This window comes from Phasianus colchicus, chromosome 20, assembly GCF_987193195.1.
Source record: "Phasianus colchicus chromosome 20, bPhaCol1.hap1.1, whole genome shotgun sequence".
Classification (NCBI taxonomy): domain Eukaryota; kingdom Metazoa; phylum Chordata; class Aves; order Galliformes; family Phasianidae; genus Phasianus; species Phasianus colchicus.
This window is the reverse complement of record NC_143455.1, coordinates 7626188-7638341: the sequence shown is the minus strand read 5'-3', so window position 1 is coordinate 7638341 and position 12154 is coordinate 7626188. Positions and strand designations below refer to the sequence as shown.

Below are 12154 nucleotides of genomic sequence, written 5' to 3'. Positions count from 1 at the left end.
CCATGTGGCAATTCATAGAATAATGGCCCACACCACACACATCTGGGAAACCCCTCCCCAAGAAAACATCTTGAAATACAGCTTGAAACACTGGCATATGGTATGGAAAGCAGTGTTCTAACACTCTTGAGAACAACACAGATTTAAGTGGTGGCAGTGCCTCAGTCTAAGCTTGGAGAGGTTCAAAATGCCAACTGCCCTCCCCAGGTGCTGCAGGAGTGCTGTCCTCTTTGTGATTTCAGGACCCATCCTGGCACTGAGAAGTCACAAAAGGTAAAGTGGAGTTCATAGAGAAGTGCTCAGGAGGGTTTTCTGCCCTCCTGCACCATTTGCTCTCTGGGATTCTTTTTGGTTTGGATTAAGAAATGATACCAGGAAGGGTTCTCAGGAAGGGTTTAGCTTTGTTTTCTTTTTGTCCCAACTATTAGCTGACTCTTAATGAACCTGGTGCTTGAAGTCTTAGTCCCACTCTGAAAAATGCCTGCAAGCTCTGCTCCAGCTGTGCTGTGTACAGAGTGCTGACACCTCATGGCCAAGAAAGTAATTCAGATAAGACCATTTTCCAGGATATACGGACATAAATTCTCCATCTGCTATAAGGCAAGAAAAGGGGTTCATTTATCAAGAAGTTTGTAATGAAGGGATCTGAATATACCAAAGACAGGAAGGAAGAAATCCAGAAATGCTTCGAATTCTTGAATTACAAACACACGGGTGTATCAGGGCCCATTATTCACAGCTGTGGTAGTCTGAGCTTCCTTGATGCTGAAGGATGCATTTCTTCAGCAGCACGGCTCAGGTACTGAACCATACGTGGCAGAGCTCATCATCTCAGTGAGCAGCATTTGTTAACAGGTGATATCCCACCTGCTTCAGGGACTGCTGCTTACCCTGTTCTGTGGGGCTCTCCCATGGGCAGATGACCTCCTTTGCAAAGTCCTTATGGGTCTGCTGCTGCCCGTCCTCTCCCTCAGAGCCTATGAGGCAGATTTGGCTCTCCAGAGGAATGTCCATTTTTATTTGGAAGAAGCTGTGTTGTGAAACAAAGACTCATCACGCACAAGGCATTTTCTGATGTGCTCTCTGAGGCAGTGAGCACGCAGCACAGAGGCTGGCTTTGAGTTTCCTACAGTTCAACCCCCAAACCCCAAAGCAAAACCCCTGGGCACAAGCCCACATAGATGGAAAATGAAGAAAACTGCAGAAAAGGTGCCCTCTGATTCCTCAGAAACAAAACTGCTGTGCAGCACAGCCCGGCGGATAAAGAGCCCTCAGGTTCTGAATTTACAGTATGGACTCATCCCCTCTGACTGCAGCATGGCTGGTTATAAAATGTACATACATTAATGTAGAGGTTGAGAGCACACTGATTTACCACAGGACAAGGCCAGGAATCGGTCTCAGCAGTGACAGACTGCCCCAAAACCCCCATTCTCACAGCTCCAAAACAACAAACGTTTCCAGGTTCTCTCTCAGGATTTCTGCTTCCTCACTACTTTCGGGTCTCCTCTGACTTTTGGATCATTAAACCACTCCTGAACCAGAGCTCAAGAACCAACACTGACACAAACACACAAGTGCTCTTCAAAACTCAGGGATCGGAAGACCTGCGAGCTTTACACCATCACCAGGAGACACGAGGGCAGCAGAACCACCAGCACCTCGTGCCCATCCTCCTGCTGCAGCTCGGTCTCTCCAGTGCCATGCTGATGGGCGAGGGGCAGGCGGTGTGTGGGGCAGGGCCATAGGGCTGGGGGGCAGCTGCTGGGGCTGATGTAAATGGCTGGATGAGGGGCAGGGGAGGCGAGGTGTGGCTGTGGGGAGGAAAAGGAGAGGTTTGGTCAGGGCTGGTTGTGTCCCCAGATGTGAGGATGGGGCCTCATCACTGCCCGCTGGTCCCACAGCTCCTGCAGGAGAGCGGAGTTGTTACTTGCACGTGGAGGAGCTGTTTGCACGTGGAATGCACCAGGCTTGTTAATGCAGGCCTCAGCAGGGTTGCTGCACCAGGCTGACATGCTGCTGTAGGAGACATCAGTTTGTCCACACAGTGCCTGTTACCCTGAAATTGTGGCTATGAATGGCACAACCACGTCAAAGCTGAGGCACAGAGGCACGAGCTGCCCAGCAAATAGGACAATGTGCTCAAGCCCCTGTGTCTGATATAACAGAAGATGGTGTTACATCTCAGACTGAAGCCCCATGTCTCCAGCTGATGCTGCAATGGCTCAGGCTCAGTTGCCAAAGCCCTCGGGATGAGTAGGAGAGATTAATCCACAGAGCACATGCTGCAAACCAGGGTCCCCCACCCAGCTACCAAGGCTTCGCTGCCAGCAGGATGAAACGCAGCTCAAGGCTTCAAACAGAAGTACTGAGAGCAGAAATACATACAGAAAACACATGCATGGCAAAAAGATGGCAGCAAAGGATGGACAAACTGAGACATGACCGAGAAGGATCAACAGTTTTTTTAGTTTTTTTTTTTTTCCTTCATTTTCTATATTTATTTTTATTAGACAGATAAATGCATGAAAGCAGTGGCCAAGAAACAACCAACCTGCTGCCCTGATTTCCAATGGAAACAATTTTTTGGCTGACATAAAGTGAGGTTCAGTTTGTACCATGGTCACACTTATACCTTCCTCTTCAGGGACTGAGCAGCAAGGGACCAAGCAGTGGCACACTGCGTCATACCAGCTTACTCAGCCTATAAGCAGAACAGAGCCAGCTTCTGCCTGCAAGTGTAGGACTGGAGTTTCACAAGCATGGGGACTGCAGAGCAGCATTAACCCACCAGCAGCACTAACTCTTGCCAGTGGCAAGCAAGGTAAAGCTGAGATGTTAAAAAAAATAAAATCAGAGAAAGGAATGGATAGAGGTAACATAAAAAGCACAGCTACAAAAAAAAAAAAAAAAAGTAGAATCAGAGGGACTGACTGGAACACACAGATTTGTTATTTATTATTGATATCCTGACTTGATCTTCCATATGTTACTACTACTGGCAATCCCAACACGTTCAGTGCTCCATGTTACACAAGCTCTGAAGAGTGTAGAGCTCATCACATCCAAACAGCTTTAAACCAACCCTGCCAAGCTCTTCAGTGCTCTCTTGTCAAGGTAAGCTGATGGTGCTCAGTACCTTGTGTAAACAAGCCTTGTGTTTTAAGCATTTACATCTGAGTCTGCTCCCCCTTATGGCACTGCAAAATTTACCATTGATTCCTTTGGGAACATGAACAGAGATTTAGCAAGCAGGCCTTGACATCAGAGCAAAAGACTCGTACAACTTGATTTCAATTCCTCTAAAAACGTTATATCACCATTAGGTTAACAAGGTCATGAAAATCTCCCATAGCTCAGCTGCAAAACGAAGGCCTGGCTGGCTCCCTCTCAGTGAGAAGTTGGTCTATATGCACCTAAGAGTTCCCACTCACACCCAGGTTTCTCTACCTTCATTTTTCTGCAATTTCATTCCAGTTGTAAAAATGGATGAACAATACCAAGAGGAGTTAAGAACTTTCCTGTATTTCAGTTCTTCCCATCCAGTTCCTCTGCTTCCCCTAGCTTCTAACAAACAAGATTTTCTGCCTCCCCACCCCCACTGCCTTTACTGAGCTTTGCAGGAATCTTCCCAGTTCTGATAATCATCAGCCTAGTCCAGACAGGCAGGGGTTTCACAGCAAAGCCTGGAATCTCCCCAAGCTCTTTAGTGCTAACATAATTGTTTAGATTTCCTATTCTAAGGAGCAAAAGAGACAGTAGAAATGGGGAAAAAAGAAACAAAAAAAAAAGAACAACAAAAAATCACTACTTAAACTTGAAACCAGCTCTTAACACCTCTGCCCTGGCTCTTCTTTGCCTCTGGGCTACAAACCAGTGACAACTGGAACTACCTCCTGTTATTTTTTTATTTTTTATTTTACAGAAAATAGAATAGCAGGAAAAAGACAAGACAAGAGGCAGAAAGGACCTGATAAAAGAAACACAAAAATATGGTAGCATCTCTCAAGCACTCCTGCAAGCTCCTGTGAGAGACAGCTCTAAACCTGCACACCTAGCTCATTGTCTGCAGGGTAATGGAGAGAGAGCAGAGCTTTTCACTGATCTCCAGTGTGCCAGGGGGACTTGGGATTGTCATTACAATTCAAAGAGATATCCAAACTTTCAGAAATGCTCCTTGTACTGTTCTCACAAGAAGCCTATCCCACTCTTCTGCCTACAGCTCCTCTGCACTGATTTGGAGGTGCAGGATACTTGAAGTGCCTTAGAGCAGATGGAGAATTTATGTGACCACTCCTCTCAGTGGATGCACACCATAGGAGGGTGCACATCTTGCTGAGAGGATGGATATCAGCATGGACACATTCTGACGTAGGGCGCCTTGCTCTGCTCCCTGGAGAGTCTTCAACTGCTGCTCCTAAGAAGGTCGGTATCAACCCAGAGGACTGAGACAGCACAGCTTCACTCTACCTTGTGCCATCCCAGCTGCTAGAAGAGCAGAAGACAGGGAGAGGCACACAGGCTGCCCAGTCTCCTGGGGCTTGGGGCAGCTAGAAGGCATCCCCTGTCATGGTGTGCACAGAGGGATTTTTGGCCCCATGCTGTGAATCCAGCACAGCCAGCAGCCTGTCCTCCAGGAGCATTCCCATGCCTGATGTGCCTGGGAAGTGACATCTGCTGTAGAAGCCATGGCAACATGCAGGAAGCAGGCTGCTGGCAGAGCTGGCCTGGGAAACCTAAAGCAGCACTGACACCTTCAGGAAAGGGAGACGAAGCTCAACACCAGCCTCAGCTTGTCTTTTCCCTGCACTGTGCCCTGCAGGGCTCAGAGCCTACTTAGGAGGCTCCTGCTTGAGCTGGCTCCTCCGATCCAGCTTGCTCATGACCTGTGTGATGTCCACGGTGGCAGCAGCTTCTTTGGCTTTGGCTTCTTCCTCCTGCTGCCTCAGGATGATGGGGCTGGGGCTGGAGCGGAGATGACGGCGTCCAAATGGGAAATTGGAACTGGGCAGAAAGAGAAAGAAACAGAATGTTACTGAGAAACTCTGCATAGCTGGATGACCTCAGATAGAGCAGAGCATCAATCAGAAAACCTGCTGAGGCTATGCACGTGGAGAGAGGCACTTGTCACAGTGCCTGCTGCTAACTGACCAGGCAAAAAAAGGCACCACATACATTAAATACAGAGGTGTACCTTAGTAATTTGGCTGACATTCCTCTTAAACATTTTTGTCTCTTAAAATCTCTCCCAAAGAGAAGCCAGTGAGTATTCCATGAGATCATTTAATGAGGAGGGCAAGCGTAGATAAAGCAGCATACATGATGCTGTCACATTCACAACAACAGGGAAGCACAAACACAGACTAAATGGTTTAAAACAGGGCTTGGTGATTCTGTCATATAGCAGCTCCAGTACTACTAAAAGAGTAAAGTCAGCTTTGTTCCTGGTCTTAGTGAGAGACACCAAAGCCAGAAGATGTCTAGAACATTACTCTTCTTGTTTTAAGCATTTGAAAGGGCCTGGAGCATATCTCGTACAAGGAAAAGCTGAGAGACTTCAGACTCTGCAGTCTGGAGAAGGAAAGGCTGAGAGGTGTTTATAAATATCTAAAGTGTGGGAGTCCAGTCAATGGTGGCACATGGCGACAGAAAGGGGCAACAGGCAGAAACTGGAGCACAGGAAGTTCCCTACTGCTTAAGCAAGGAGGTTGGATTTGATTTCTAGAGGTCCCTTCAACCCCTACAGTTCTGTGATTCTATGAAAATAACTAACACTCAGCACGACTCCAAACAACAGCCATCAAATTGAGACCAGTATAGGTGGTTCCCAAAAAGACACCTGCTATCTGTTTCAGCAGAATTGTGCCCAGCAGCAGTGAAAACAAATGTTAAACCACTTCTGGATGGGGTACTAGCTCTCTAGTTTATACAGGATGCTGCTGTGTATCCAGAACAGGCGCTGAAAGATATGATGGTAATCACCAGGGGTAATCCAGCATCTGCCAGTGACTGTGTGTGGCTCAGGGAAAAAAGTAACCCAGCCCCAAACAGGAGGGTTTGTTGGTTTTTGTTGTTTTTTTTTTTCCACTGACTTGGGCTTTAGAAGAAACAATAATGTGAAAATCCATTATTCCTCTTTTTGTTTGCTAGGCTGACGAGTGGAAGAGGAACAGAGAGAAGAGCACATCACCCAGTCTGGCTCTGACGGTGCACATTTTGTTTTAAGAAGCTATTGCAGTTCAAATTGCCTACATTTGCTGTACAACTCCCACCTTGGTCAGGAAAAAGCCATTTCAAGCCTTCCCCTTCTCAGGCAGTCTACCTTGTATCACCCACAGGTAAGATGCGTTTCACCTTCACTGTGTAGGGTGTAAACAGCTTTGTTCAGGCAGAGCAAGCAGAATCCATGGAGGATCCTACAACAGCTCTGCATCTCCTCTGGCAGCCAGTGTTTCATGGCTGAGAGTTCTCGTGCCCAATACACAGTGCTCTCTCCTTCCAAGAAAAATGCTATGATTAATGCAACAATCACAGCATTTCTGAAAAGACCCAACAGGCAAGACAGCTGAGTTATCATCAAGCAGATTCTGATTGCACAGGAGGCATTTCCAAAGGACTCACAAATAAACAGCATAATGAATCTCAAAGAAAGGCATCTTCTTAGTGAAAAAATGTATTTAATTAAGCAAATATCTAAATTATAGTAATTTTGCTGTAACTCAGGCTTTTTCAACCCTTGCTACAAGAAAAGTAAAGCCCAGAACTGTGTTTAGTTTCACTTGCCTTTTTTTGACAGTTTCTTGTGGCACAACAGCCTTGGCCAGCATTTCCTTGTATACTGGAGACTTTAAATAGCGGCCATAGGAGTCCTACTAGGAGAAAAAAGGGAAGCTGGTAGTTATGGGCTTATTAAAATCACCACCAGATATATCTGCTCGGGAGCCAAGGAGGCTGGGAACTGGACAGCCTCACCCAGCAGCCCAAGCGACTTTGCATTTTCAGGCAAATGTAGGTACTTCAACCAATTCCCAGAATTTTCATCTCCTAGTAAAGCTTCCCAGGTACAACCCAGGGGTCCCACAATCATTGCAGGGTGAAGAACTTATGCTTCAGAAGCCAAACCTTTCAGCAACTGGCTTAAAATCAACTTTTTCTTTCACTGTCCATTTGCATTAGCTGCTGATTTGGCCGACAGCGCTCCTCCTTGCTGAGTGCAATTTGACCAAGGGAATATTTAGAAAGAAGGACATCTAACCTCGGCCACCTTGGGGGAAAAAGCAGCAGCAAAATACAAAGAGCTGACCCAGTGCTTGCTTAAGTCAGCAAATCTGAGGGATTTTCAGACAGAGGCCACTCAACAGCTGGTGACAGTCAAAGACATGGAAAGGCCCCGAGACCTGGAATCTCCCTGAGGCTTGAAAACAAATAACAAACCTTTTTCATCAGCATGTAAATGTGGGTCTGAGCAGCATCTAAAACATAGCGATGAGGGTGCTTGAGGCCTTTCACTGTGATGCCCATTGTTGTGCCATCGATGTTAATCCAGCGCCTAGCTCCTGGAGCGAGGAAGAGCCTACGAGGAGAGGTGGATCAACAGTGTCATTAACAAGTGAATTCCCCGAGATTCCTGTCTGTGGATGAAAGGAAAAGTCCCTTCAACTTCCCACTACAATTTGCTGTAATTGATCTCGAGCAATTAATCTTCTCTCCAGCAAAATGAGCTGTGACATTCAGTCACTTCCTCTTGCAATTCAACACACAACATAAACCAAATTTTAGCCCTCTGGAAGCAAAAAGGGTCTCTCCACTCATTCTGCGGCAACCCCAAGACATTGGCTATTCTGGTATTTAAACTACATGCTAAGATTTCTCTTAAACATTATACTGGAGAGCAGAGGGGAAAAGCAGCCATGCGACAATATGCTTTCATCTTCACAAGCTCCATTCCTTCACGGGCAAAGCCTCAGGAATAAATCACTAGGGGAATGACAACATGTCAGGGAGAATACAAGACTCATGTAGAGTGTAAGAATGTAAAATCATCACACTCACTTGTAAATTTCTTCTGCTTTTTCTTTGACCTTGGACTGGTCTCCATATTTGAGATCCTCACAGGCTTCCCAGAAACTCAGGTTCTCTCCTGCACAAGAAGGATTCGTTGAGTACAGGGTGAGACCAAAGAAATCCCGTTTCTTAACTCCTAAACTGAATTTGTTTGATTCAATACAACACCGTCCCAATTCAGAATCTCTCTAATTCTTACAGTCACCCTAAAAATCTCCTGGGGACTGAAGGAGGAAACAGCTTCCCACTGCCCTCTGCTCAGTGACAAACCTGCAGGAGCCTGCAAATGCAACCAGCTGCAGTTTGTCTGGGAACAGTCCCAGCACACGAGCACCCTGTGCAGCTGTACTGTGTGTCCCGTGCCACTAGGTGGTATTGCACGCACTGGCTGCACAGTCGCTCTGCTTCGTGAGTTTATCACTGTTCCAGCTCACAGCATCTATTGCAAAGGCACGGATTGCTCCTGGTGGCCCGGCTCAGCTGAGCAGCATCCTGCTGTGTGCCCCAGGGAAAGAGAGACAAGGGACGAACCGCTGAACTCCTTCTTCAGGAAGAGCTGGAAGTTCTGCCGACCTTTTGGGTCCCGTATCAGCTCGCTGAAATTAAAAGCCCATCGCTCCACACGCATTCTGGTGGGGATTTCCACTCTGTAAAGGTTAAATACAAACAGGACTGCCAGTTTCATGAGGCCCATCTAAATGGCAGATTAATTAAAACCAAAATGTTGGAACGTCAGGAGACTTAGTGCTTTCTGTTTTCCAGAATGCTCTAATGAGCTCCTCAAGTCAGCCCGCTAAGGAAGCAGTAATTAAACAACTTGGTACACAACGGGATGAGGATTTATCTTGGAATTATTCTGCTCTCACAATGCTGGCCCAGCTTTGCTGGAGGTCTGACTCAGTCCCATCCTGGAGGAGGATATCACTGTTGCTCAAAGCTTCCATTCTGTGAAGGTATCTTCTGGGGCTGCCTTAATGGGATATTATCACTATAACAGGATTGTTGGTCTCAAATGAGGACCAGTAATATGCTGTATGCTTCAATCCCAGAGTTGCTAATACATAATTAGCAAATGCTCTCTGAATAGGAACCAAGGGAGACCTCAGAGAAGGAATGGACCATCAGTACATGTCCACAGTCCAAACTCCCTACTAAGAAGCCAAGTAGTTGAACTCTGAATTTCTACACCATTGGCAGGGGCTATATTAGCAAGGTTAATCCTAAATCAACTGCTATGCCTGAGCATAACTTGTCATATTCTACTCTTCTGCTAGTAAAACTGAAATAATTCAAGGGAGGATTAGGACAATTGAGCAGCTTCTAAGTGCGTACTCCCAACATTTTAGGAATTTCCAGTGTTAAGGAAGGTTCAGCATGAAGTATTCCCCACAGACACTTACTTTAGCCATGTCAGAAGGGGAATTGTTGCCCTGCTCATGATCACGGACTGGATATCATGATGAGATCAGCGGTTCCCCTTTCTGATTTCTATCAGCATAAAGGTCACTGTAAACCACAAGCTGACAAAAAAAAGTACGTACAGCTTTGCATTGAGATCCCAGAAATCAGGGTCATCTGTTATCCAGGGGTTGCTAGGGAGACATCCAGACAGGATAGGATCATTGGAGAGAAACTGCTCAGAGTACTTCACAAGCCTGCAAGTAAATTCAACAAAAATCAAAATCATAACTTGCAACAGAATTGCAGTCAGACCCATTACAACCAAATGAATGGCTGTACAGACTGTGGGTATGCTCAGAGCAGCTGCCTTACCATGGAGATCTGGAATGTGGCCCCTGCCTAACTACAAAAACTGATTCAGTAGCACAGTTAATCTTTTGTGCTTCACAAACAAATCTCCCAAGCATCTTTCAAAGCACTGATTTTGTCAGGTCAACTTCTGGGAAATCCAAGGCTCCTTCATTACCTCCTTTTGCCTCTTCACTTCAAGGAAGTGGGACTAAGCCCCCAAAAGACAGCTATCTCCTGCAGCCAATAGGTCAGATAGAGAAATGCCTGCCCCCATGCTGTTTTGTGCCACACATAGCAGGGAAAAGGAAAGCAAGCACTGCATTTGCTCAGATTGGATCCTCTGCAGCCTCCCCACAAGGTGTAAGAGATCCCAGCAAGCTCTGGAAGAGATAAGGCAGTGATCAAGGCACATCCTGACTTCTCTCTCCACTGACATACCATAAAGCCCATTCCCATCCACATGAGGGTGAGGGCTCAGCACAATGCAAAAATCTCCCTATCCTAGCAGGAACCAGACAAACACTTCTACCTTCTAAGTTGGTGAGACTTGTAATTACAACCAATTTCACTAATGTCCTGGAATTTTAATTCTCTCCTCCCTTTTTCATTCTTGAAAAAAATTATCTGGTTTCTCTGTTTAAAATTCCCTCTGGGCAAAACTGCTTTTAAGTGCTCAAAGCAGGGAGTGCACTGTCCAAGGGCCTGTTGCTAACAGGCACTCTGGCATAGATCCTGTGATTGTACAATGCTTCTGCACAAAGTATAGCACAGGTTTGGCACAGAAGTGCTTGATCCTATCTTTTCACTGGAAATGCCAAGGCATTCAGCACCTACATAATTCTCTCCAGTCCATACATTCTAATTAAGCTGCAAATCTAAACCTGTCAACTCAGGTAACATCACACTGTTCTTTTAATGATTAATGCTTTGCAGCTCCTCCTAAATCAATGTGGTGCTCTGATGCATGCATACTATCTAGTTACTGATCTTATCCTCGTCAACAATAATTTGGAGCCAATCCCACAGCTGAAGATGGAGATCCAACTTTCCCAAGTGTTTTTTGCTCCAAGTATTGGCCATAATCCTTTATACGACTAGTACTAATGTGTAACTTTATTTTAAGTACCTCAAATTGCTGGAAGATAGACAGGTGTCCCCAGCTCCAACTCACAATTCAGATAATTGAGGCAAGGAGAGTTTTATGTGACCTGGGTGTATATGACAGACAAAGGAGCAGAACAGCTCGTGCCTTACAAGCTGTGGTTCTCAGAATACAGTATGACTCCCTAGATCTTCCATCCTATTTCATTCATCCATGACTGTCTTTCTACGAGGGAACAGGCCCAAGCTCCACGTTTATCTTGGATTTGAGAGGAACTGCTGGATGGCAATAACACGAATGCAACGTGGACTGGTGGTGTGGACTGCACTTCCAGGGAGCTGCCAACACATGACTCCAGGTGAGAAACTCTTTCAAACTGCAGAGCCATGCTAGATCCAACAGCCACAGCCCAGCCTCAGCCAGCCTGAATATCTCTTGATTTCAAAGGGAATCTTGGCTGAGAGGCTGACACTGCTCTGCAGATGTTTATAGCAAAGCCCCCCTTAGCTGTTTAGCTTCCCTGAAGACGAGGACTCTGCCACCTCCTGTGCCTTGTGCCTTTTTGCACAGGAGCACACAGCCACCAAGATACAAACAACAGGCCATGTGGCCACTGCAGCCATTCCCCAGACTGAGTCACCAGCTGCAAGAAGAGACAGCTTCATCATCTCACTAAGAGATGAGCACCAAAGACTAATTAATGTGTGGACAGAAGGAAACTGGGACTTACCCTCCAAGGGAGACAGAAGATTTCACTCTGGATTTCATGATGGCCTGCTGATAGTACATAATCTGAAAGGGATCAGACATGCCCATGGTTAGGAGAAATGAGATATGCAGACAAGGTCAACTCTATCTGAACAGCAGACATGCCCTCTCCCAGGCAGGAGAGGGGTAGTCCTGCAGTACCTACAACTAAGAGCTCCTCCTCCCAGCAATTTATTGGATGTCCAAGGAATCACAACATCCCTAAACTGTCAGGGAAAAAATGGCTATTTTCACTGAGCTCACTGAAAATACCGGCTGAGCATTTTTCACTGTGAAAGTAATGAAAAAACATTCTCCATGCTATAAAAGAACTGCATAGTAGCTACCGTTCTTGGCACCTAGAAATGCTCTGGATGATTTAGCATGTAATTATCATTGATCCTTGGCTGTCTCTACACTGGCGCCATTGGATGCATCTCCTGTGATTTCCCCACCACTAATTTTGATCTGTTGGATTTTAGCCCCGGT

The 12154-nt window shown here is 46.1% G+C and overlaps 1 protein-coding gene across 3 annotated transcripts in view; it reads right to left on the bottom strand.

Annotated features, from left to right (window-relative positions):
- Positions 1-1611: 1611 nt before the first annotated feature.
- RGS9 (regulator of G protein signaling 9) overlaps positions 1612-12154 on the bottom strand; it is a 30735-nt gene continuing 20192 nt past the window's right edge. For 2 of the 3 annotated variants that reach the window (XM_031598835.2, XM_031598836.2), the window contains exons 11-17: positions 11649-11710; positions 9606-9719; positions 8596-8711; positions 8053-8140; positions 7435-7573; positions 6784-6869; positions 1612-5004 (exon numbers count right to left, since the gene is read on the bottom strand). In XM_031598835.2, coding sequence (XP_031454695.2) covers positions 4833-5004; positions 6784-6869; positions 7435-7573; positions 8053-8140; positions 8596-8711; positions 9606-9719; positions 11649-11710 — 777 coding nt within the window. In that variant the 3' untranslated portion in view covers positions 1612-4832. Of the gene's footprint in view, positions 5005-6783; positions 6873-7434; positions 7574-8052; positions 8141-8595; positions 8712-9605; positions 9720-11648; positions 11711-12154 lie in introns of those variants that run through there. The other variant, XM_031598837.2, reaches the window with a different exon arrangement.